A 26,123-nucleotide genomic window follows, 5' to 3' on the forward strand; every position below is an offset into this window, starting at 1 on the left:
AAGTCAGTATGCATAGGGTTTGAGGACAATGCAAATTTAAGACACGTCATCTCAGAAGAAAGATCCATGAAATTCCACGGGGCTTATTCCAGGGAAGGCTGTATTGGACTGAAGCCACAGATCTCTTAACTGTGTTTAAAAGACCAAGGGTGTTATTCTGCATCAGGCCAAAGAGTCATCCAGCAGCCTGCTCCTCTCCGAACCCCAATAAGAAGGGAAAAAAATAATTTGTCCAAATGCAAGCTGCATTCTAAAAGACAATTCCTTGGCCAGGGGTTTCTTCCCTCATTCATTTTTCTCTGACTGCACTCCATACAGATGGCTGTTTTCCCCTAACACTTTGGCCATAACTGCATACAGGATGTCTGATCTTAATATAAGATGCCAAGACATCATCAGCTTGGAAGTGTCCACCCTTTTGAAGACAATTATTATTAATAATAACATTATAGGCATACAAACAGAGGAAGAAGAGTACATTCTTGAGGGAAGCCCATAGATTCTGAAATTATTTTTAAGAATGTTCAACACACATACCTGATATGACTGTTACTAGAAGGCTCATCTGTACAAAATAGCCATCTATGGTTCTTCGGCATGATCCAAAGGTCCCTAGGGCTCTGTGGCACAAGCCGGACACCCTAGTCTTTTCTCCCTTGGGAATGCTCCCCAAGCATAATGGGGAATTCTCATCACATGCGCAGAGGACTCACCATTGCAGAGAAGAAAGTGGGCCACCACCTGCATGCACAGAGCAAAACGCAAACCTGACAGCTCGCAGATATGCACCAGAACCGCTGGGCCATTCCACTTGTGCTTAAAGACCAAGGATAGCCAACGTTTGGTGCCCTCCAGGCATCCTTGGACTACAACTCCCATCATCCTTGACCATTGGCTCTGCTGACTGGGGCTGATGGGCATTGTAGTCCAACAACATCTGGAGGGCACGACTACATTGGCTGCCCCTGCATAGCCTGACACAAAATATTTTGAAAACTTAAAAACAACAACACCAGATATCAGTCATTTGTTAGGCAGGTGAAGTCAGCATGATGCTCTCCAGGTGTGTCTGGACTGCAAGTCCCACCAGGCCCAGCCAAGCATGGCAAATGGTCAACGAACATCTGAAGGTCACCACATTGGCTACCCTTATGGTAGGCAAACAATTGCTTCAACAGATAGCTGCATCCTTAACAGAATAATTGTAAGACTTCAGAGCTCTTAAGAGAACCCTTGCATATCATGATACTTTCTTTTGTCACACACATGCACATACGGGGGGGAGTAAGGCGGAAGAGGTGGGGTCAGAAAGGGCCCAGTGAATGCTCTGCTACCAGAAAAGCTGGGGACACAGTACAAATCCATTATAAAACCAAAATACTGTCAGCTTTGCATATCTATTGTCAAGATTCTTGAGGTAATATTGATATTCTGAAGAGAGGAAAAACCCACTCGCATAACTTTTCCGGACTGCTGCTCTTGTTGTTTTTATTGCTGAATGTCACATTTAAACAACAGACCGGAGAGACAAATTAGCCTGCTGGCCTCTTCCTCTTCCATTGAGCTCCACTGAAATGGGGAGGGGGGTTTGCTCAGATCCCATTAATTCCAATGGAAGTCGTGCAACGAAAGTTCCCGCTGGACTATGGCTTCCTTTGACTCGCAAGCAACCGACCACACCCCAGCCCTTTCCGACACTGCCGGGAGGGGGGGGATATACTTTCATCGTCGCCAGTTTCTAAAACCCGACAGACACCACACAACGCTCCGAGCTCCAATGCAAAACAGCCACTACGGAAACAATTATTTCAATCCAGACCGGGGGGGGGGGGGGACCAAAGCCACACAACCACATCACCTCTCCCCTTTCCAGCTTGTTGGAGAGTAACAACATTATTGTAGACAAAAAAACAAGTTTTCCCCGTTCCCCCTTTTCCTTGATTCCCACTTCACAAATTGAAAAATAAAACATAAAAATAAAAAACCCACCACTGTCACTACTAGGACCCCTAATTCCTAGGATCTTAAATAAAATCCTTGTGTTCATAATAAATAGTCGCAGCTCCCTCTTTCCACCCCTTTGTCCACAGATCGCAGGGTAAAATTCAGGAAGAAGCACCCTGGAAGCTGTCTCGTTTGGCTTCCGGCTTTGTCAGATGCGGAGCTGGTAGCCGACATCGTTCAGTGTTGAGAGCTCGCCCACTTTCTTATCCAGCGCAGCGGGCCTAGAATCAAGAAGGAGAGAGGAGATGTTCAAAAGCATATGATTAGTTTTCCCTAGGATGAGACCACTACCAACAGCGTTTCAGAGTTGTATCTGAAAGTCATATCCACACCAAACATTTAAAACACTCTTATTCCGTTTTAACAGTCGTTAATTTTTATTTTCAATGAAGAGGTGACCTTTCAGCTCTACAATTTTCAGTACCTATAACAAACTAGAGTTCCCAGGATTCTCTCCATGACTCCTAAAGTGGTACACGAGTACTTTAAATGTATGGTGGTGGTGTTTTCAGGCGGTGAGTAATGTTACCGCCATTCCTAAACACCAAGCATCACCAAGTTATTTATTAATGTGAGAGTGCTCATGTGGTCTTCCAGCCTATAACACCAGCAGGAAGCTATCGTGTCCACCTAAATCTGAGGTAGCCAGTGTGGTGCTCTCCAGCTGATTTTATTGTTGTTGGACTACAACTCCCATCATCCCTGACCAATCTTAACAGGATGCTCTGCATCTGTGACATTTCTACCAAACAGCATCTCACAGTGGGAGTGGATTATAATGGCAGCTTTGGGTATTAATAAGAACATAAGGAGTCTTCTGTATCAACCCAATGGCTTATCTTGGGTATGTTTAGCTTGGATATGAGGAGATATGATAGCCATCTTCAAATGGCTATCATTTTTAAGCAGAGGTTGGATGGCCATCTGTCATGGATGCTGTAGCTGAGATTCCTGCATTGCAGGAGGTTGGTCTACACGACCCTTGGGTCCCTTCCAACTCTAAGGTTCTATGAAACATCTCAAGGGCTGTCACATGGACGATGAAGCAAATTTGTTTTTTCCTGCTCCAGAGGGTAGGTAACTCGAACCAACAGAGTCAAGTTACAAGAAAGGTAAAGGTAAAGGGACCCCTGACCATTAGGTCCAGTCGCGGATGACTCTGGGGTTGCAGAGCTCATCTCACTTTATTGGCCGAGGGAGCTGGCGTACAGCTTCCGGATCATGTGGCCAGCATGACTAAGCCGCTTCTGGCGAACCACAGCAGCACACGGAAACGCTGTTCACCTTCCCGCCAGAGCGGTACCTATTTATCTACTTGCACTTTCACATGCTTTTGAACTGCTAGGTTGACAGGAGCTGGGACCGAGCAACGGGAGCTCACCCCATCGCGGGGATTCGAACCACCAACCTTCTGATAGGCAAGCCCTAGGCTCTGTGGTTTAACCCACAGTGCCACCCGTGTCCCTCTACAGGAAAGGAGATTCCGAGTAAACATCAGGAAGAACTTTCTGACAGTAAGAGCTGTTTGACAGTGGAACAGACTCCCTCGGGAGGTGGTGGACTCTCCTTCCTTGGAGGTTTTAAAAGCAGAGGTTGGATTGCCTTCTGTCTTAGATGCTTTTGATGAGATTCCTGCATTGCAGGGGGTTGGAGAAGTTGACCCTTGGGGTCCCTTCCAACTGTACAATTATATCATCCACTCCTGCATCCTGTTCCTGCAGTGGCCTAACAAGATGCCTATGGGGAAACTGCAAGCAGGATTTGAGCACAAAGCCCTAGACCAAATGGCACCCCATAGGAAGTTTTAAATGCCTTATTTCAATTGCACTTGCACAACGTTGATGCATGAGTTGCATATGTGATGTATCCTTCTCGTATGAGATTATAAATAGGTATATATAGTAATAACAATCACATGCACACAACTTGTCAGATAGGCACTGACGTTGTAAATCAGGAGAGGAGAGAAACCATTGGCCATGCTGGTTGAGGCAATGGAAGCTAGAGTCCAACAGCGGGCCAAGGTTCTCCCACCCTGTTTGTAAAAATTTCCATCAGGAAAAACACAGGGTCATCATCCCTAGACATGCAATAGCTTCCAGTCAAATTGCAGCAAAGAAGATTGGGGTGGGGGGAACGTATTTTCCACCTTCCATAACAAACCCAATCTAAGCAGAAGCTCACTTTGCTGTCGCACTCCCAAAGCATGCATTTCCAAAACTTCACTTGGAATCAAATGTGAAGGTAATCGATTCTGCTAAGTGACATTTCCCAAGCAGCTGCAGCTGGAGGCTGCTGTTACTTCCAGTTCTCAAGATTAATAACGGAAGAACGTTGCCTGGTTTTATAACCACGAAGTCGAGGAGTTAAATCAGAACACAGAGACTGAAAACAGAACGGAAGCCAATGGCTCCCAGTTCACGAGAGGTCTCCTGTATCCCCACCTTCAGCCGTTCCTGTTGCTAGTCGACAGGTACACAGGTACCAAGCCTCAAGCAATCGAAGTTGCCGTACTAAATTGTCTCACTCCATGTTGGACAAAGTGGCAGCAACCTTTTATTTCCACAGCCAGAATACCAGTTGATGGGAATCGCAGGTGGGCAGAGTGCTGCTGCACTCATGTTCTTGCATGGGCATCTGCTTGGCCGCTGTGAAAACAGGATGTCGGACTAGATGGGCTTGATCCAGCAGTCTCCTCTTGTGCTCGGTATATAACACCATCAAGCATTAAAAAGGTAAAGGTAAAGGACCCCTGACAGTTAAGTCCAGTCGCGAACGACTCTGGGGTTGCGGCGCTCATCTCGCTTTACTGGCCGAGGGAGCCAACGTTTATCCACAGACAGTTTTTCCGGGTCATATGGCCAGCATGACCAAGTCGCTTCTGGAGAAACCAGAGCAGTGCATGGAAATGGCGTTTACCTTCCCGCCGGAGAGGTACCTATTTATCTACTTGCACTTTAACATGCTTTCGAACTGCTAGGTTAGCAGGAGCTGGGACCGAACAACAGGAGCTCACCCCGTTGTGGGGATTCGAACCGCCGACCTTCCAATCAGCAAGCCCTAGGCTCAGTGGTTTAGACTGTACAGGCATCCCCCCCCCCACTTATGCGCTATTGACTTGCATATGACCACATACACTCGTGGCACCAGGAAATAAATACAGTGGTACCTTGGGTTACAGGCGCTTCAGGTTACAAATGCTTCAGGTTACAGGCTCCGCTAACCCAGAAATAGTACCTCGGGTTAAGAACTTTGCTTCAGGATGAGAACAGAAATCGCGCGGCGGCACAGCGGCAGCAGGAGGCCCCATTAGCTAAAGTGGTACCTCAGGTTAAGAACAGTTTCAAGTTAAGAACGGACCTCCAGAACAAATTAAGTTCTTAACCCAAGGTACCACTGTAAATAGATCAATTCTATTTGGTGGGGGAGAGCTGGAGAGTCTTCATGGCTCACAAGGAGACTCTCCCCACAGCCCAAAGAGGGTAGAGAAAGCCCCAAGGAGACTGGAGGCACAGCAGGGCTCTGTTTAGTCTGCTCAGCCTCCCTGTCAGCTGACACGCACAGTAACCTAGCGGCTGCAGGTGCTTTTTCATGCATCCTCCTGCTCTTTAGTGCTAAACAGGAGCAAACATCAATCCAGATAAAACCCAAATGGTTGTTTGCTCTGACTGAGTGCTAAAGAGTGGTTTCCCCCAGGGGAAAGCAGCGGGACAGGATGAAGTGTAGAGGAGCCCAGAGTTTAGCATCAGAGGTGTTACAAGACCAGTAGGTAACTCCAGTCTCGGAGAGAATGAGATGTGGGTCTTTACAACTTGGAATTCAATATCAACGTTGGTAAAGACCAGGAAGCTGCTGCAGAGCAAGGACACCCTGAGTAAATTATAAAGTACTAGTGGTTTAAGCCCGTTAAAAAAACGGGCGCTAGAATATATGTGGAGGGGGCTGGCGCCCCACCCCACCCCCCTGCCAAAGCCTGCTTTAGTGGGTGGTGGGGGGGTGGAGGAGAGGCAAGCAGGGCTTCTCCGCTTTAACGGAGAAGCCCTGCTTGCCCCTCCCGCCCCCACCCCCTGCCAAAGCCTGCTTTAGCGGGTGGTGGGGGGGTGGAGGAGAGGCAAGCAGGGCTTCTCCGCTTTAACGGAGAAGCCCTGCTTGCCCCCCCGCCCCCCACCCCCCTGCCAAAGCCTGCTTTAGCGGGTGGTCGGGGGGTGGAGGAGAGGCAAGCAGGGCTTCTCCGCTTTAACGGAGAAGCCCTGCTTGCCCCCCCCCGCCCCCACCCCCACCCCCCTGCCAAAGCCTGCTTTAGCGGGTGGTGGGGGGGGGTGGAGGAGAGGCAAGCAGGGCTTCTCCGCTTTAACGGAGAAGCCCTGCTTGCCCCCCCCCGCCCCCACCCCCCTGCCAAAGCCTGCTTTAGCGGGTGGTGGGGGGGTGGAGGAGAGGCAAGCAGGGCTTCTCCGCTTTAACGGAGAAGCCCTGCTTGCCCCCCCCCGCCCCCACCCCCCTGCCAAAGCCTGCTTTAGCGGGTGGTCGGGGGTGGAGGAGAGGCAAGCAGGGCTTCTCCGCTTTAACGGAGAAGCCCTGCTTGCCCCCCCGCCCCCCACCCCCTGCCAAAGCCTGCTTTAGCGGGTGGTCGGGGGGTGGAGGAGAGGCAAGCAGGGCTTCTCCGCTTTAACGGAGAAGCCCTGCTTGCCCCCCCCCGCCCCCACCCCCCTGCCAAAGCGTGCTTTAGCGGGTGGGGGGGCGGGGTGGAGGAGAGGCAGCAGCGCCATGCAGGCCAACGGGGCAGGAGGGGGGTCAGCAGCAACCGGCTCTCCTTGTAGCGGCGGGAGCAGCAGCGTGACCGCCCTCTTCGGCTGCCCCTCGTCCTCTGCAGCGCCGGCATTCCATTTAAACCGCCCCGCTTGAACTGCCGACGCTGCTCGTGTCTCTCTGCTCCAATCCCTGTGTCCCTGGGGCACATGCTCAGTTGCGCAAACCCAGAGACACACGGACTGGACGCAGAGACACTTGCATTTTATATATATAGATTGGCTGGAATTGCAAGATGTGCTGGTGCAGGGTCCTAAGATCTAGTCATTAATTGGGCAACCCCAGGTCCCTCCTTGCATGGGGAGGCAGGGAAGAGTCTGTGGGTTCACAAGGCGGTGTTGGCAGCAACTACCAGATAAGGCCAGAAGGTGTAGCTGGCTTCCTACAGGGCTGTCTGGCAGCCAGAGACAAAGAAGGGGCATAAAAGGCTTCCCCAAGCCCCCTTTGCTACAAAAGTATCTGGAAAGAGGCTTACCGTGTTTTGTACTTGGATTTTCAAAAAATGGTAAAGTGACTGTTGCCCCCCCCCCAGAGGCTTACGTAATCTAATTGTTGACAAAAGGCATTGACTAATCACAGCTCTCCATTAAGAAGGTGAAGCCTCCCTGTGGGGAATGCCAAGTCTTTTATTCGGCCCTTGCCAATGAAATTATGCAGCCCAGGGGAAGGCGGGTAAAGTGCTGACTGAGGGCCTGTTTCCTACCTTGTCACTTGATCAGATTTAATTAGCATGCCCAAGTAAAAAAATTCATAAACAAGGAGGCAAAGCAACCTTGGTAGACATTCATTATTTTAGCTGCCTCGGTGAGGGGAACCAGGAGTTGAAACAGCACCCTCCTAATTAATTTTGCTAGAGTAATCCCATTACATTTAAAGGACTTTCCCTCTGGGTTAAGGGGCCTGAAGGAGGCAGCTTGAAAATGATTACCATCCAATTAGGAATTTGAAGCCACTCTGATATATCAGGTATCCGGAAATTAAAATCTAGCCCCATTATGGGATTTGGCTTATAACAGGCTTCCTCAAACTCGGCCCTCCAGATGTGTTGGGACTACAACTCCCATCACCCCTAGCTAGCAGGACCAGTGGTCAGGGATGGTGAGAATTGTAGTCTCAAAACATCTGAGGAAGCCTGGCTTATAACATAAGAACACAAGAAGAGCTTGCTGGATAAGGCCAATGGCCCATCTATCTACAGTAGCCCAACATCCTATTCTCACAGTGGTCCAAGCACAAGAACACTCTCCCTTCCTGCTGCTTCCAGCAACTGGTATTCAGATGCATTGCTGCCTCCAAGAGCACTAGATCCCTGCTCCAAGGAGCTTACACATTTCAAAGGGGAAGAACAGAAAGAGAGAGGATGTGTAAGAGGGGAATGAGATGAAAGTGAGCAAAAACAAACATGGTTGGGTCTACTTTCACTTCCTTTTGGTTGGGGTGTAGACAGAAAATCACAGGCTACGTTGAGAAGTTTATCATTCGAGTGGCAAGTCCAGTGTACTCAGTACCTTTTAAACACTTGTACAGCTTTCATGCTCAAATGAAACTAGGGGAGAACTATTTTTTCTAGCTTTCACAGAAGCCGGATTTGCACAGAGCCAATTGGTGGGCTTTCATGTAAATCACAACACTACTGAACTGCTGCCTTCAGAGTCCCCTTATGAGTCTCCCAGAGGCATTTCGCTGGCCGCCGTCAAAAGCAGAATTCTGGGTGAAATGGACCTTTTGACCATCTCTGCAAAAGTGGGGAACCCTCCAGATGTTGGACTCCAGTTCCCACCACCCCTCGCCATGGGCCCAACTGGCTAGTGTGACAGATGGGAGCTGAAGTCCCCAAAAACATTTTACAAGGCCACAGGTTCCCCATCCTCGCTCACGGTCCTTAAGCTCATCCTACTCCAAAACTGTATTAAAACTTTAAATACGCCATAGGATGCTGTCGTGTTTGCTTCTAAGAACTAGAACAGTCTTCACCCTCTAGCTCAGTGTGTCCCAAATTTGAGTCTCCAGCTGTTCAGGGACTACAATTCCCATCATCCCTGACTACTGGTCCTGCTAGCTAGGGATGATGGGAGTTCAGGAAACATTGCTCTAGCTGTTTTGGACTACAACTACCATCAGCCCCAACCAGTACGGCTGATGGTCAGGAATGATGGGAACTGTAGTCCAGGAACATTTAGAGAGCTGCTGTTGGGAGTTGCGCCCCAGGTTCACAAAGGCTGAAATAAGTCACACACTATTCTGGAGTTCTGACCCTGCTGCTGACCAGCAAGAGCCAAGCAGCCCCTCACTTTACCTGAGGGCCAGAAGTGCTGCAAACCATGAGCATGCCGAGGGATGGATTTCAATTTCCCTTGCCCCTGTCCTGGGGGAAATCTAAAAGCGGGAAAGGAGCTAGCAACAGTGCACCTGGCGTTTGGCTCAGCAGTTGGTGCTCCAGAGAGGCCTGCTCAGCTGACACATCTTAGTCAAACACACACCTCCCCCTTGAACACTTGTGCCACCCTAGCAACTGTTGAAACAGCCACGGAAACAGGGAGATTAAAATACCCCCCTAAAGTAGGCGCAATGATGCAGGAAGAAGGAGCTCGCAAAGAGATTTGCAACCTCTGACAACTATAATTATCCAGACACTAAATGAGGCCAGGCACTCCTACCGAGAGGCCCCCAAGAATGCTGGTGGTGCGGCGATAGTATGAATTCGTGGGGGAAATAGAAGCGTGTGGTTAATTCAACAGCTGCAAGGAACATTGGGGTATATTTAGAGAGACAGTCTAGTGACACTTTTCGCTGTTAAGAAACTGCAAAGAGGCCCCCTCCGCAGACTTACTTAAAATGCAACTATCATGCACATGGTGGACCTGACGGACACATTCAGATGTCATTCTAAACCATCGTTTAACAAGACACGGAAGGGCCGGAACAAACCTCAGTGAGTCCCAGGCTTATACAGTTTCCCTTTCCCTTTTGCCTCCTCCTCCAGCATGGCCTGGTGTTCACTTTGATACAGCTTTGAAATAAACCAACTTGCAAGGAAAGCCTCATCAGACTAGAAGAGGGGCAGCGGAGAGTGGGCAAGGCTGAGGCTTAGTGTGGCTCAATCGCATCACAATAAGCCAGCCTTCTGCAACCTGGCGTTCTTCAGGTGTCCCCTGAAATATGACCAGCCCCAGCATTGCTAACGTTTCAGTGTAGGTTGAAATATGCCCCCAGGCATTTGGGGATGTTACTCCACTGCTGCTTTGGGTGTGCTGGAAATTCTAATTCTAAGAAACAATTCTAAGTGTAGATTGCTGTTGGGTTTAAGGGATCAGCTGGTTAAAAATATCATTAATACATAATGGAAGAATAAGTTTTCCTCTTGCAAAGCCCCTGTACCCTGACATTGCCCTTGCATTGTAAACTTAAGAGATACATTTTAACTTGCACACGGCATTTTTTAAATGTCTGGATCGCCAAAGCACCACAAAGTGCTTCAGGGTTGCCCACTTCAACTTGCACAGCCTTGTACAGAACCCGCTTTGGCATGCCCCAAATCCCTCAAAGGCACTCTGCCTCCCGTTCAAGAGTCATTTCAATCCAGTGCCTTAGACCTGAAACATATGGTGTAAACTGTAAGAAGGGAGCCTTTAAGCACATACAGAATGTCTTCTTCTCACCTCTGCAAAGGCCCTATCAAACCCCAAGGATCTGAAGAAGTGTGCATGCACACGAAAAAGCTCATCTGAGGCAGGGGCGAAACTAGGCTTTATTTCACCTCGGTCAAAGACCCGGTTTGGCAAACGCACACCGTGTGCATTTGCACGCACGCACACACACACAGGTTGGGACCCTCAGTGGCACCCCTCTGGAGGCCTCACACAGGTCAAATAAAAACAGGCTAGCCCTCCCCCTCCCCCCGCATAGCTATGGCATTGCTCTAAAGGCATTGCCTTTAACAGTGGGCATACCTGGCTGTGGTGGCAATGCTCTAAGTAGGCTACTAGCCAGCTGGGTCTAGTCACCCTTTCAGTTTTCTAGAACAATGCTAGGTCAGGTGCATTGTGGGAAATTGGAACATGGCTAAATCTGGCAGCCTGGCTCTGCCTGAAGCGCTGGGCCTGAAAAATAATTCAAGGGGGCCCAGGACTGGCATCAGCCATAGGCCTTGGCAGTTAACCAAGGATGTCAGGTGCTGACTCCAGTTCCAGAGAAAGCAGCGATAAGGGTTTTTAAGTCAGAGGGTACAACTTCAAGACAAGCTGCCTGGCATTTTTAGTCTTATAAATTAAGGCTACATCTGATTTCCTCTTTCTTCCAAACCTCTGAACATTATCACTATGAAAACCTGTGATGTCACGTGATACCTGAAGACTCCAGTCCGTTGGATAGGATTCAGTTTCTGCCTAAAAAGATCAAGAAAGCAGAATCTGCTGTGGGATGCATATTTTTGCTTTAAATCCACTACATGTGCTACATTCAGCGCAGTCCCAGGCATGTACACTTAGAAGTAAGGCCCATTCTTTTCAGTAGGCCTTACTCCCAAGTGATTATGCACAGGGCTGAAATTTCAATCTTCATCTCTTCTCTCTCTCTCTATGACAATTAAATTATGTTAGGTCTGAAGTGTAACTAAACTCAAGCAGCTTCAACTTCGGGCACCACTGAAGAAAAGCATTAAGTTGCAACCAAGTCTGGTGTTCAGTCAAGTTTGGTTTTCAGAAGATCTGTCTACTGTGGAACATTGCGGTGTGTGTGTGGAGGGGGGGCTTTTTGTTGTTGCTATTATAAAACAACTCAGAACAGCAACAAAATGGTGGTGTGGAATGCACCCATTCATTGTTTCAACCATCCAGGAAACTCCATTCCATTCGCCCTCACACATGTCCCCAATTTTCCACCCGCAACAGACGCTTCACATTCTGCGGCCACTGAGCATGTTGAGTCCTCACTGGACTGTTTTGGGAAGGGCACTTGCCTCCTAGGTTTTTCATATATATGACTCTAGCAAACCTTGGAGTGCACCCAAGCAGGCTGATGCCTCCTAATTTGTCAGCAACCATGCTTTAGCTACATAGTCATCAGTCAGGCTATGAGGCCACCACCTTGCTGAAGCTAAACATATCCAGGCCTGGTCAGAACCTGCCTTGGGTTCAATGATGGAAGCAAGGTGGGGCAGAAATGCGGGACAATAAATCCCTCAGTATCTGAGCTCATTGCTAGTATATGACTGGGACTCAGAAACTCTTTCTGATCTACAGCTAATTCCCTAGAGATCCATCAGCAGAACCAAGTCTAACTTCTGCCCACGTAGTCCCTAAAATGTAGTCCTCCCTGCCCCTCTGGATTTGCATGTTGTAGAGGAGAGGTTTGGTCTGAATGTATAGGATAAAGCAAACTTGCTGAAGTTCAGCCATTCAGTGCTAGGATGGGAAACCACCTGAGTTTTTCAACATGAAATCCATTATGGGAGGAAGGCAAGCAATGCATTTTAAATCTTAATTAATAGGCAAGCCGTCTTCCAGCAAAGATTTTTCTACCACTACTTCTGTTTGAGGACACCTGAGAAGTTTCCAAGGCGGCTCAGGGCTTCCCAGGTCAGAATATAGCCTGAAAAGCATTGGAGGTCATATTCACCACAAATATCTGACCCAATCAACAGTGCAAAACTCAGCATGACTATACTCACGATTTGTCTCTTCGGCAGGGCCGCCTCTGAGGGCTGGTTTGTCTTCTTCGGGGGGAGAGGGACTTCCCCCGTGTTCTCTGCTTGGCTGGAGAATGGGCACTTGCGGGCTTCAAAATCTGAAAGAGGGAAATGGGTGGGTTAAGAAAAGTTTTCCCTTGCAAGCAGTTCATTGTTGGATAGGAGAGAAAGTGCACCTTTCATTTATGAAACTGCATTATGGTTTAACACAGCTGAAGGTTTTCTTCTCCATTCTGTTATAGATTGGTACTCTGACAAAGACAATGGGGTATTTCTGGGTTCTTCTGAATGTATCTGCTGCTGGCATGTGATTCAGCTTGTCTCCGCAGCCTTCTATGGACTCTGCTTATTTGTTTTAGTTGTGCTCTTTTTGGTGGATCACCTTAATATAAAGACTTAAAGGAGGGCTATCATTCAGCATTTATACACCATAAAATATGGTGTATTTTAGGGATCTGTTGAAGACTTTCCTGCTTCAAGAAGCCTTCTAAGTGCAGATTGTTGTTCTAGTCAGTATCTGTAGTAGATATGAAATTGGTTTTATATACTTCATTGTCGTCAGTGGATCTTAAAATTGTTTTATATGTGATTGCCTCTCTCTTGCTCCCTTGCACACACACCATCTCTAGGCATCGCACAAAATGGGCACATACCTTCATTCTCATATCTCTGGCATATTTCTCCAGCTCCTTCCTTATCTCTGACCTCACCATCTTTGACACGTTGAGCACCAACTGCCTCCATTCGATGGGCTGAAAGCTGTGTGGTTCATGGGGGACATACAATCCAATTTTCACTTTTTTCACAGAGTGTAAATACTTTTTGTAGGAGTCTTCAAATTCAAAGATGAGGTCACTCAGAGTTCGGAAAATCAAAGGTTTGTCCATCAGCTCTGATCTTCTGCTCATGCCCAGAGATCCATATCGACCATTGAAATAAATTCCAAGCACCACATGATGAAAATTGTTCCCTGAGAAGTGGGATTTAAAACTGATTGGGAATCGTTCCACTGAAGGCTGCCCATTAGTTAAGTATCTGGCAAGGCTACCGTCAAGGCAACAAAGACCCTCTGTTGAGAGAAATGTTTTCCATGCTGCATATGATACACATATAACATTTGCATATACTGTACCGTGTTCAGACATCATGATCAACTATGGTTTGTTGCAGTAGGAACAAACCTAGGTGAGCCTTGAGCTCATACACTCTCCCTCCTACTGTGACCAAGAGATCAGAAGCCATTTCAGGTAACCACAGTTTAGCATTACATCCAAACGATGGTTCACCTCTCAACTGTGTTTTGTTGAAACAATCCATCTTCATAACCCACGGCTTGTAGGTGGCTTGTGTCAGATGACATTACAAACTGTAGTTAGAATAAAAACAGAAGTGAAAGCTTTAAAACTCCTCTGTGTTGCTGCGATGGTGGAGAGAAGAAAGGAAAGGAGAGGAGTGTATAATGCCAGTGCTTTCCTAGGCTTGTTCCTGTCACGATAAGCCATGTTTTATTGTGACATCTGAATCCAACCATTGGTCATTCTAGCCCTATATTATCTATTCCAATTAGCAATGCCTCTCCCACCAAGACACAAGGGTTTTCCAAGCACTACTATCGAAGATCCTTTTAAGTGGGTATGTCAGAGATTGAACCTGTGATCTTCTACAATACATGAAATGTGTGTGTAATGGAGCCAATTACCTTCTACAAGGCAACCAATTTAGGCAGTTTGGCAGCAAATCTTAACCACCATTAAAGAGGTGGTATGACTCAGTTTATAACTACCGGGTATATGAGGGGTCAGTAATTGGGCTTTATACCTCAGTTGCCAAAACGCTTGAGTCGCCCCTAGCCTTCTGCTGAAAGGACTCAAGATCACTGCATACGTAAAGTGAAAATAAGGAAGGAAGTTTATAAAGATGGTGTTTGTTCTATAAAGCACAAAATGTTCAGCTGGATCTCAAGAGCAGCAATCACTCCATCAGTTCTGAGAGATTTATGTTCTCCAACCTAATTGGAAACACTTTGAACCAGTTGGTTAATGGAGTGTGGAAAACAGTTTCAAGAAAAGGATTGTCCCTCACAGGTAGTTCTTTCACCTCTGCTTAAACAGGCTTTATAAAAGTATGAAACAGTAAAAATGAAACCTGCAAGAACAGTTTAACAGAAGCTGTGGGACAAAATATTATTTATTAAAATTATTATTATTTTCTATGTATTACCTGCCTGAAAGGTCCCGTGGTGCATTACAACCATTTAAAGTAGAATATCACAACAGTCTAAAACAAGACACAGGCACAAGCATAGTGTGGGTCCTTTATGTGTATAGTGTGGTTCCATTGTCCTTGCCAAACCACTTTTAATCCTCAGCTGCACATGGCATATGTTTAAAGCACATTCCATCACCACCCAAAGAATCCTGGGAACTGTAGTTTGTCAAGGATGCTGGGACCTGTGAGGGGTGAACTACAGTTCCCAGGATTCTGTGGGGCATGTTTGCTTTAAAAGCACGGTCTGTATGCAACCTCTGTAAACTACTACAGTATCTGCCTTTAACCTCAAAGGGGTTTGTAAAGGAACTGTTCCCTTTTGAATGCGGCTTCTATGAGTCTCCAATTCTGATCTGAAGCTCTATTCATCTTTTTAGAATTCAAAGTTATCAAGATGACTGGGCTGCAGTCTTAAATGGATTTCGTAGAGAGCAAATCCCAGGGAACCCAGAGCCTTTTAACATCCATGTATATTTGTTCAGGAAGGATTGTACTGTTAAAACACTCTGCAAAACCTCTTTTCACCCACACACTACTTCCCCAAGTAATTATCCCAGCTGAGGGTCTGGATAATTATGACACTCAAGGTACAATCCAAGGAGACAAAAAAAATGACCTCAGGAGCTAAAGCATTTCAATCACTCCCAACATTGCAAAACGCCTTTGCAAAATGAAAAACAACAACAATAGGCTTTGTCTAACTGAAATGGCTTGCCAATCGTAAGGTCGGCGGTTCGAATCCCCGCGACGGGGTGAGCTCCCGTGGCTCGGTCCCACCTCCTGCCAACCTAGCAGTTCCAAAGTACGTCAAAATGCAAGTAGATAATAAATAGGTACCGCTCCGGCGGGAAGGTAAACGGCATTTCCGTGCGCTGCTCTGGTTTCACCAAAAGCAGCTTAGTCATGCTAGCCACATGACCCGGAAAAACTGTCTGCAGACAAACGTCTGCTCCCTCAGCCAGTAAAGCGAGATGAGCGCCGCAACCCCAGAGTCGTTCACGACTGGACTTAACTGTCAAGGGTTCTTTACCTTTTTTACCTTTGGCGGGCCAAACAAGCAGATGAGGAGAGGAAGCTGTCTGGATTCCTTTGGAAATCTCCAGCCAGGCAACCCATATAATCTCCCCTGCTCTGTTTACTGAGAGTCTGATATCCTGAGTGGGGGGTGGGGGTGGGGGTGGGGGTTTCCTGATAAGGACTCATGAGCTGTACCTTCAACCAACCCTGGATCTTGCAGTGAATTGAGTGCTTCAACTCACCGCCTCACAAAACTTCAAGAGGCTTCTAAGCAGGAAGAGGGTGCTCTAAAACCTAATTTGACACACAAAGAGATTACAGAAGTGATCTTTTTTATAAAAAAAAGAAGGAGGAGGAGGAAAATCACTTGTAAAAGCTGACAGTGCAAGCTGTCAAGAGACCTGATTAAAATGACAACTCAGTAATCTGCTTGGCGCTGGGAAGCTCCCATATTTTTAAGCACTGCTGCTTTGGCGTGATCCTGCCCCGAACGCAAGCAGCAGCGAGGCCTGTCAGTGTAATGAGGTTATTACTGCCTGTATCTTATTTCCACAGAAGGAGAGGGACTCAGGAAGCTCAGTCATGATCTTGACATTCAGAAAGGAGGGGAGTGCTAATTTCTTGCTGACTAGGGGCCCCTCCAGAGTGGTGCGTTTTGGTGGATATATCCTGCAACATGTTATGGGTGTAATAATAGTGTATTGACCTTGACAAGGAGCTAATAGCACTGCCGGCCGACTGGGGAAGGGCCCCTCAGGGATGCTGTGACACCAAGCCAGGGTGGAAACGTGCAATTTTTGTGGGGGGCTCCACCCCAGAGACTTCACCCTTGGTGGAGGCCAACCTACTTATGACCCTGGCACTGAGTGGTGGATTTATACTGGACCATGCCATATTTTGGGGAAATAGATTTGTGACAAAGTGACTGATGTGAAAAGCCTGAGTCTGCCATCACAATTTCCTGCTTTATTTTAAAATGAACCCTGTGCTCCTAGGTAATCTAAGTAAACCAGGCCAATGGGGATGTTTCAAAGCATGTTGAAAAGGAGTCAAGCTTCCAACAATCCTCTGCCTCCCAGATGTGTAGACCAGATGTTGTTGGACTTCAGTTCCCATCAGCCCCATGGCCAATGGTTAACTGTAGTCCAGCAACATCTGGAAGGATGCATTTTCCCCAAACTAGCTCTGTTTTAACTCACCTTTGGCTGGTGTAGGTTACCATTATATTAACAACAACAACAGATCTGAGCAAAGAACTTGTAGATAAAAGGATACATCCCCAGGATAACTGCTTCAAGGCATTTGATAGGTAAAGATTCCCTGGTCATTTCTTTTGCCGATTCCATTAACCTACGAAAGCAGGGGAGGAAAAAGAAAACAAATCATTTACACAAATGCTGGACCAAGAATCATTGTGCCTGAAATCTGTGGCCATGTACTATAGTCACTCAGAGAAAGCAACTGATGTTTTCACACTGGGAAGCTGCACACAGACTTTTTATTTCAGAAGAAAACAATGTTAAGAACAGCTTGATTTGGCACTGATGACTTCACGACTGCACAAACCTAACTGAGTTGTGGAGGAGTCTTGTGGAGCGGGCAGCCTGTTTTATACTGCTTTACTAATTCCTCATCATGACTTAGTTCCACATAAGTACAGTGAGGGGGGGGAGTATTTGATCCCCTGCTAAATTTGCCCATTTGCCCTCTGACAAAGAAATGACCGGGGTGAAGAACCCCCAGGTCTGTGGGCCAAATGTGACCCTACAATCCTCTCTTTCAGGCCCTCTGAACAGTTCCCAGGCCAGCCCCCTCACCACTGCTGCTTTACACCCTGAATGCTTTTGCCTGGCTGAGATGTGTCCCTGAATTCCGATGATGCCTCTTGCTTGTCTGGATAAATTCGGTGGGGTGGGTGGGTGTTTAGAGGTCAGCCTACTGTGCAAAGCTTTAGCCAATAGACACTGGCACATTGTCTGGCAATCTGCTGGGCCTTTCTCAGTGTGGCAAGTGCCTTTTTGCAGGGCGCACCCTTGTAGTCCACAAGAGCCTCGCACTTTGCAGTGATAACAGGCTTCGTGTCCTCAAAGAGGAGTGCAGGGGGAGCGTACCACCCCCGGCAGTGTGATCCCAGCAGGGTGCCATTGCGGCTGCTCCCACGCCAGTGCTGGGCACCCCACCCCCGCAGGCAGAGCGCCCCGCCCCCAGGATGCACGCCAGCCCTGCCCCCCGCCTGCTCTCCACCACCACCACCCCCGTGCCGGAGCATGAAGCTCCGCTACTGGGGATCTGCTGCTCTCTTTGGCCAAAGGAGGGCAGCTGTGTTGCAAAGGTAACATTTGCATTCCTTGCTCTGCCCAGGCTGCCCAGAAAGTAATGTAGACCTCGGGCTGCAAAAAAACATTCAGGTGTAGACAGTATAGGGCTGGCTAGACCATTTCCTATGTTTCACTCCTTTCTGGTCTAGTCAGTTTCATTCCTAATGGAGACTTTCTCCTGACTGTTTGTTTGTTAAAGTAGCACACCAGAACTCCTGCGGATAAACAAATTTCAGACACAATAAAAATTAGAACAATTCCCAAAGTGCTCCAGTTGCTACATTAGAAGGGCTTTTCCCAGCAAGATTCTTTTTATACTCATAGGTTAATTATAGCCCTGCAATTCTGACTTGATGTCTCTGTGGGTTGCCTGCTGAACCTTGTCTGCTTCCAGATGGGCAGTTTCCTGGTGCTCATAAACATTGCTCTTTCACTGCAAGCTGAATTGCAATTGACTTTCTGCACGTTGCACTTTTGCCTTATGTTCATCCCTCTGGATTCCATTCACACCAGTGGCTGTAGCATAGTTGCTGTAGTGCAGGAAGGAACATTCCCGTTCACCAGAGTGCCACTTTCCAGGCATAAAATAGCAATTCCCTCTTTTCATAGCATCATAGAACTGTAAAGTTGGAAAGCACCCTGAGGGTCATCTAGTCCAACCCCCTGCAATGCAGGAATCTCAGCTAAAGCATCCATGGCAGATGGCCACCCAACCTCTGTTTAAAAACCTTCAAGAAAGGAGTGTTCCATTGCGAAACAGCGCTTACTGTCAGAAAGTTCTTCCTGAGGTTTAGCCGGAATCTCCTTTCTTCTAACTTCAAGCCATTGGTTTGGGTCCTCCCTCCACAGCAGTAGAAACCAAGCTTGCTCCATTTCCCAGGTGACAGCGCTTTAGATCATGGGTAGGCAAACTAAGGCCCAGGGGCCACATAGGGCCCAATCGCCTTCTAAATCCTGCCCGCAGACGGTCCAGGAATAAGCGTGTTTTTACATGTGTCCTTTTATTTAAAATGCATCTCTGGGTTATTTGTGGGGCCTGCCTGGTGTTTTTACATGAGTAGAATGTGTGCTTTTATTTAAAATGCATGTCTGGGTTATTTGTGGGGCATAGGAATTTGTTCATTTTTTTTTTTCAAAATATAGTCCGGCCCCCTGCAAGGTCTGAGGGACAGTGGACTGGCCCCCTGCTGAAAAAGTTTGCTGACCCCTGCCTTTAGATATTTGGAGAGGGCTGTCATAGCTGCTCTCAGTTTCCTCCTTACCAGGCTAAACATACCCAATTCCCTCAACCATTCCTCATAAGGCACACTTTAGGCGTATAGCAAGCCCTATACAATACTAACAAAAGTCACGGCAGTAAACAATTGAGTCCCCAAACAGGACATCTCAGAGAACCTCCCTGTAAAAGCAGATGGGTGGAGTTGGAGATAAGCCTTGTTTTAGTTATCACACTAGCCCAGTCTAAACAAAATAAAATTAAAAAAATTCTTTCCAGTAGCACCTTAGAGACCAACTAAGTCTAGACAGCAATGTGTTTTTTGTTCACAGATGCTTCAGATGTGACAGGGGATGCATGAGGAACAGGAAGCACAAGTACCTGTCCATGTGTTTCTCCAGTTCACTCAAAAAAGGCATGTCTGCATCTCCCATGCAGGGAGACAGAGAAACAACTCTCTCCCCCCCCCGCCCCCCACATCCCATCTGTCATCACAGCCAAAGCTGCTTACAGACACAGCTTCAGCGTTTTTCAAGGTCCCCATTCTGAGCATTGCAACAGGCACTGGCTCACCATGTTCACAACAATTCCTATTCATAGATCAGAGATCACACTAAGGAAACGCAGCAGCTAAAACACAGACAAGCAGCCTGCTGTGCTGGGAGGAGCTGGCACAAACAGGCCCCCAAAGTAACACTGAACAATATGTCACCTACAAATGTTTTCCAGCCAGTCCTGTCTGAGACTTATCAAAACGTCAAAATAAGTGGTGGACCCTGCAGAGCTGAGACATCTGCACTTCTGTGTCTTATGGAATGTTCCACCATATAAACAAAATTGTTTATTATTATTATTATTATTATTATTATTATTATTATTATTATTTGCATTTATTATTTATTTAGTTATTAAATTTGTATACCACCACCCTTCATATCTGAAGATCACAGGGAGGTTCGCAACATAAAAATACAAAATAAGAACATGAAATACATAAGACCTGGAATACTGTGTCCAGTTCTGGGCACCACAGTTCAAGAAGGATACTGACAAGCTGGAACGTGTCCACAAGAGGGCAACCAAAATGGTCAAAGGCCTGGAAACAATGCCTTATGAGGAACGGCTTAGGGAGCTGGGTATGTTTAGCCTGGAGAAGAGAAGGTTAAGGGGTGATATGATAGCCATGTTCAAATATATAAAAGGATGTCATATAGAGGAGGGTGAAAGGTTGTTTTCTGCTGCTCAGGAGAAGCGGACACGGAGCAATGGATTCAAACTAGAAGAAAGAAGATTCCCTGACAGTGAGAGCTGTTCGACAGTGGAATTTGCTACCAAGGAGTGTGGTAGAGTCTCCTTCTTTGGAGGTCTTTAAGCGGAGGCTTGACAGCCATCTGTCAGGAATGCTTTGATGGTGTTTCCTGCTTGGCAGGGGGTTGGACTGGATGGCCCTTGTGGTCTCTTCCAACTCTATGATTCTGTGATTCTAAGACAAAACCAAGGACAAGAACAAAACAAACCACCGCTGCTGCCACCACAATCACATTTAAAAGGCCACTGAATGTTCAGGGGTGATGGGGGCTGTAGTCCAACAACATCTGCAGAGACACAGTTTCCCAGTCTCTGTGATTCTATTTTACATTATACAGTTTTACTATATATTAGTTTGGTGCCCAGGTAGTCCTTTGATCCAACCCAGCACAGAGGTCTTCTTACAGTATGTACTTAGTAGAAATACTATTGAGAAGTGGAAGTTTAAAGCTCTTCTATTACACCAGTTGGGAGGAAGTAGAGGCTAGTTGTCAGTCAGCTTCCTGACTGGGTAAAGACATGCTAGGAAGGATAAATAATAGCTGACCTTCTGGATCTCCACAGGGAGCTTCAGAGCCCCCTGCCTTGAGAACTTCCGACACCAGGCTCAGAAGCAGCAGGCCATGTGCATGCAAAGCCATGTGCAGCAGACTCCTTGCTAGCTGGGGAAAAGGAGCGCGTCTTGGCAGCTTTTACAAGATGGTAATTATTATCCGCCTTCCTGAAGCCATCAAGGTGGGCAGAATATTAATGGTTTCAGTGCCTGACACAAGTCTTCACCAGCTGAGCAGAGCAAACGCAAGCAGCAACTCATCCTCCTCTTATTGTCGAAACACCAAAGTCATGTTTTAACGTATGCTCCATTTCCAGTGCAAGACCTCACTTATATGGATCTTCCGCTCACCAACATACTGAAGGCAGATTTCTTAAAATCCAAGATGCTAGGCATTATGCTAGCTTAATTAAAGCAGACACATGTTGTCTGTCAGGTCACACAATACTTGCACAATTACTGATGGATTGATTTGATTTACTTAATTTATATCTCACCCTTCCTCCCCCCCAGAAAAACCCAGGGTGGCACGAAGATCCGCAATTTTAAAAGCCAAAGTAAAACCATTCTAAAAATGGTTAAACACTTTTATATTGTAATAAGGAAACATTCTGCCCTTATTCCCAAACTTAGGAGCTCTCTTTAAAAATAAAATAACCCAAGCCCACCAGAGCATCCGGCATCCCCAATGAGTCCAATGGTTACTTACCCACTTAGAGGTCTTGATTTCCTAATTTCAAAAAATTGAGTCCCTGTGTGATTGTATCTGGGTTTTATTGGTTAAGGCAAAATAACTGCATAACAGGGAGGAGAAATCAATTTGTTTGAGCAAGTGATATGGCCATCATCACTTCTAAAAATGCATACAACCTATTAAAAGTTATTACCTCCAATGTAATCACATATTTAAAAACACACACAATGGAGATGTATTTGACAATGAATGTGAGGCCACCTTTGAAGGTGACTCAGAAACTGCTATTAATCCAGAACATGGCTGCTAGACTGGTGACTGGGAGCGGCTGCCGGGACCATATAACACCAGTCTTAAGAGATCTACACTGGCTCCTGGTATGTTTCTGAGCACAATTCAAAGTGTTGGTGCTGACCTTTAAAGCCCTAAACGGCCTCAGCCCTATATACCTGAAGGAGCATCTCCACCTTCATTGTTCAGCCCAGACACTGAGGTCCAGCTCTGAGGGCCTTCTGGTGGTTCCCTCACTGTGGCCAACACAGTGGTTTATTTTTGGCAGTGTTTTAAATCACTTTCTGATTCAGAGCTGCAGCTTAATAGCCAGACACAGTACGGCCGCTTAATAGCCCACTGGGAACATCTGTTTCCAGCAAGGAGAGCTGAACTGTAGTGGAGCAATGTGTCAAAAAGGAAGCAAAGCATCAGGTTAATTTGCTGTTTTAGATGCGTGGGAAACTGGAGAACTGGCTCTGCTTTAGAGTGGGTTTTTTTGTAAGGAAGATCCTCAGGAGGTTTAGAATGGTCAATTTTTTAAAAGCTGGTCAGGTTCGTTGCAATGTCAAACAAAGTTCACTCAGATTTCAAGACATTGCTTTGTATACTTAATGCACACTTCTCCCCCTCCAATCCATATACCACTCCAATATGCTAGTCTGAATTGCAGGCGATTATCTGGGGAAGGGCTGTAGCTCAGGGGTAGGGCATCTGCCTTGCATGCAGAAGGCCCCAGGTTAAATCCCTGACATCTCCAGGTAGAGCTGGGAAAGATGCCCTGCCTGAAACTCTGGAGATCTACTGCCAGTCAGGGTAGGCAATACTGAGATAGATTACGCACATCCACACTGTACATTTAAAGCACATGGCTTCCCCCAAAGAATCCTGGGAACTGTAGTTTTCTTCGCGCTCAGCTGCAATTTGCCACACCCTTAACAAACTGCAGCGCCATGGTCTGTAAATGTATGGTGTGGGCTTCTCCTTAGGTGAAAATTCAGCTTCCTTCTTACAGAACTCCAATTTGTTATAATCGTATCATTTCCTCTCTTTCCAGGCTGTGAACCACTCATGGCACTGCTCATGTACAAGAGGATAGCACCAGTAGGCTTGGGGGGAAACGCAAAATTAGCAAAACAGCACCTAAGAGAGGAGGGAACCCAAAAAGCAGCTCAAGGAGTAATGAACATGCTCAGTAGTCACAGAACAGTGCTGATTTGGGGTGTAGGGGAATGGCAACATTTTGTTGCAGATCTCACTTGTTCCATCTAATGATCTACCCCACCAAACATCTAAGGCTTCACAGCCCCCTTCAGCTCAATACAGGCCGCTCTGGCATTTCAAAGGTATGGGAACCACCTTCTTTTCCTCAGCAGCAATTCATCACCACAAAGGCATGAAAATTCTCTTCCCAGTGACCTTGGAAGCGGAGTTCACAAAGGACATTTTCAATCGATTGGATGCTAAATCTCCCTCTTCAATTACATCCTCATCAGTGTCAGCACAAGCTAATTGCATGGCCCTCAAGACCAAGCGAAGCGGGCCAAGGCTTAGGTAGCCTCACAAATCTTCCCTAGCACCGGGGAAAGGCAGCAAAGAGAATTTTACCCCTCCTTTGCTTTCCATTCTCATGTCACATTTTACCTTTTCCCCTCCCTCCCTCCCTCCCTCCCTCCCTCCCTTCATTCCCTCAATAGCTCAAAGGAAAAGCTTAACATTGCAGATTTGGGTCTCCAGAACACATATATATATATATATATATTAAAAAGGATACTGCAGCATCTTCATGTAATTCTGTATTGCCTGAAGCCACTCAGGGATGGTCATGGAAGCCCTGTAGCTTGGCAAGATTGGCACTGAAGGCTGTGAATGAGGAGAGAGAGAAATGTTGAGAGGTTGTTGCTTGTTCAAGCAGGAAGGGGGCAGAGCTGAAATCACCTCAGGATGACAGTGTTCTGCTCACACCAGAGGTCCGGTAATGGGGTGGCTCAAGTCCTGGGTCTTTTGTGCAGTGGTCCCACATCTCTCGACTCTTCGCTTCCCTGCTTTTTACCCTTGTGTGTGTGTGTGTGTGTGTGTGTGTGTGTATGTGTGTGTGTGTGTGTGTGTGTGTGTATATGGATAGGTATATGCGAGCATATTGAAAATGCAAGTACTGACATGGAAACAAGCACAAAATAATTGCACAGTTTAGATAGGATACATCAAATTGCAAGTAAATTTTAAATGATAATGATTTGTGTTATAATCCAGAATAACAATATCCGTGGACAAAAATTTAAAGGGGGGGAGAAAAATAAACCAGCATACTTAATAAAGTTAATAGGGGGGAGGTATTGGTTGGGCCCTTTGATTTATAAATGTATACACTTATAATATTTTGTTGAAGAAATATCATATTCATATGTTCTCATAAAATTGCAAAAGGTGTCTTGTCCAACTAACCATCTCTTTGACTACTGCTCCAAAGTTCTCTAAACATTTTCCATTCTTCCTCAAATGCTCTCTTAATTTATATTAAAAAAAAAAAAAAGCTTTGCCAACAGGATTACTGGCCTTCATCAATGCCAGGAAGACCTTAGCCACCTACTCTCAAATTTGCACCAAGACACACTTTCCATTTTTGCAGATACGTGGCTCCTGAGCCTCATGTCCCAACTGGCCAGCAGCATCGCTGGTTTATGCTAAGGAAGTTCATGCAGCCTGACCTTATGATTATCTAGGTGTCTAGGGCCTGGTAGATGTGGCAGGACTCCCACTATCCCCAGTCAATATGGCCAATGGCCACAGATGATAGGAGCTGGAGTCCAACCACATCAGGAGGGCCACAGATTCTTCAATCCTGGCTTATAGCAAGTGCATAAGTGACAGGCGATTAATCACATGCAATAAATCACATGGAGTAAGCAAAGTTAACTCTTTATTAGAAGAAGCATAGTCTGCCAGGCGTAATGAGCACAGCAATTCTTCTTTGGTAGGTCTTGCCCCTATGAGGCAGTTGTGGAGACTGAGGATCCCCACCTTCCTACAACTGTCGAAGTCTCATCCTCTCCCAGGTCCTTCCCAAGCAATCTGAGACTACGCTGGCATGTCTGCTTCTGCTTCTCTCACTTCATGCCTCTCCTAGTCCTGGGAGACCAGGGAGGGGGGAAGCTTCTTCACCACCCTGACTCATCTCTTGCCTCTTGGCTGCCCTCATCCCTCTCTCCTGCTGCAGCTTCCAATTCAGAACTTCTCTTTACCTAAGACTCTCCCTTCTCACTGAGCCCTGTTACCTCTTCAGCTCTCTCCTCCCAGTTTGCTCCCTCTTCTCCCTCTGGCCACTCATCGTCATCCCACCACCAGTCCCCAGGTTCGGTGCCTTCTCCCCTTTGGGGTTCCCCAGCCTCCCACCATTCCTCTCTCTTTCCAGCCAATTCATGACAACAAGATCAGGCAGTCTTGGGCAGAATGTGCACGTTCAGTGCTGCAAAGAGCCAACTTCTCCAAGCTCAGTTTGGTCTTCATTCCAGCGTCAGGCCAGCTCTGCCAAATCAAGTAACTTTTTTCTTAGTTTGGCCTTGCAATGCACAGAAGACAGTTCCCCATCACTCAGCACTACTCCCTGCAACATACTTTCCCCAGAATATTCACCACAGCTGTTTGCGGCACTGTCAAAGGGAGCTGGTTATGATGCCGCATGTCACTCTTCTATGCCAGCAATTGACAAACGGACATGGGCACATGCCTTCAACAGCCGGACTGCTGGCATATGTGACGGGAGCCAGTGACCAGATGCTGAAATGTCTGAAACACAAACAAGCTTCCTTTGCCATGAGAAACTTATGCTTGGTTTTTGAACAACTTTTAAAAGAAGTTTACCATTTAGAGCTGCATAACAGATTTACAAAAGAATGTTGAGCACCCGCTCTTAACAATCTGATGTCGGCAGTCAGGAATTCCCATAATGTTGCAGTTCTGGATCGTGCCTATTCCTAAAAATG

The 26,123-nt window shown here is 46.7% G+C and overlaps 1 protein-coding gene across 2 annotated transcripts in view; it reads right to left on the reverse strand.

Moving 5' to 3' along the window:
- Positions 1-1,457: 1,457 nt before the first annotated feature.
- The window catches only part of VASH2 (vasohibin 2), a 31,366-nt gene continuing 6,700 nt past the window's right edge, over positions 1,458-26,123 (reverse strand). Inside the window, exons 3-9 of one of the 2 annotated variants that reach the window (XM_033144794.1) lie at positions 23,915-24,003; positions 21,886-21,942; positions 17,057-17,131; positions 13,150-13,531; positions 12,479-12,594; positions 11,157-11,195; positions 1,458-2,225 (exon numbers count right to left, since the gene is read on the reverse strand). In XM_033144794.1, the coding sequence (XP_033000685.1) occupies positions 2,153-2,225; positions 11,157-11,195; positions 12,479-12,594; positions 13,150-13,531; positions 17,057-17,131; positions 21,886-21,942; positions 23,915-24,003 (831 nt within the window). In that variant the 3' untranslated portion in view covers positions 1,458-2,152. The remainder of the gene's footprint in view (positions 2,226-11,156; positions 11,196-12,478; positions 12,595-13,149; positions 13,532-17,056; positions 17,132-21,885; positions 21,943-23,914; positions 24,004-26,123) is intronic. The other variant, XM_033144795.1, reaches the window with a different exon arrangement.

The sequence above is a fragment of the Lacerta agilis genome, chromosome 3, assembly GCF_009819535.1.
Source record: "Lacerta agilis isolate rLacAgi1 chromosome 3, rLacAgi1.pri, whole genome shotgun sequence".
Taxonomy (NCBI): Eukaryota; Metazoa; Chordata; class Lepidosauria; order Squamata; family Lacertidae; genus Lacerta; species Lacerta agilis.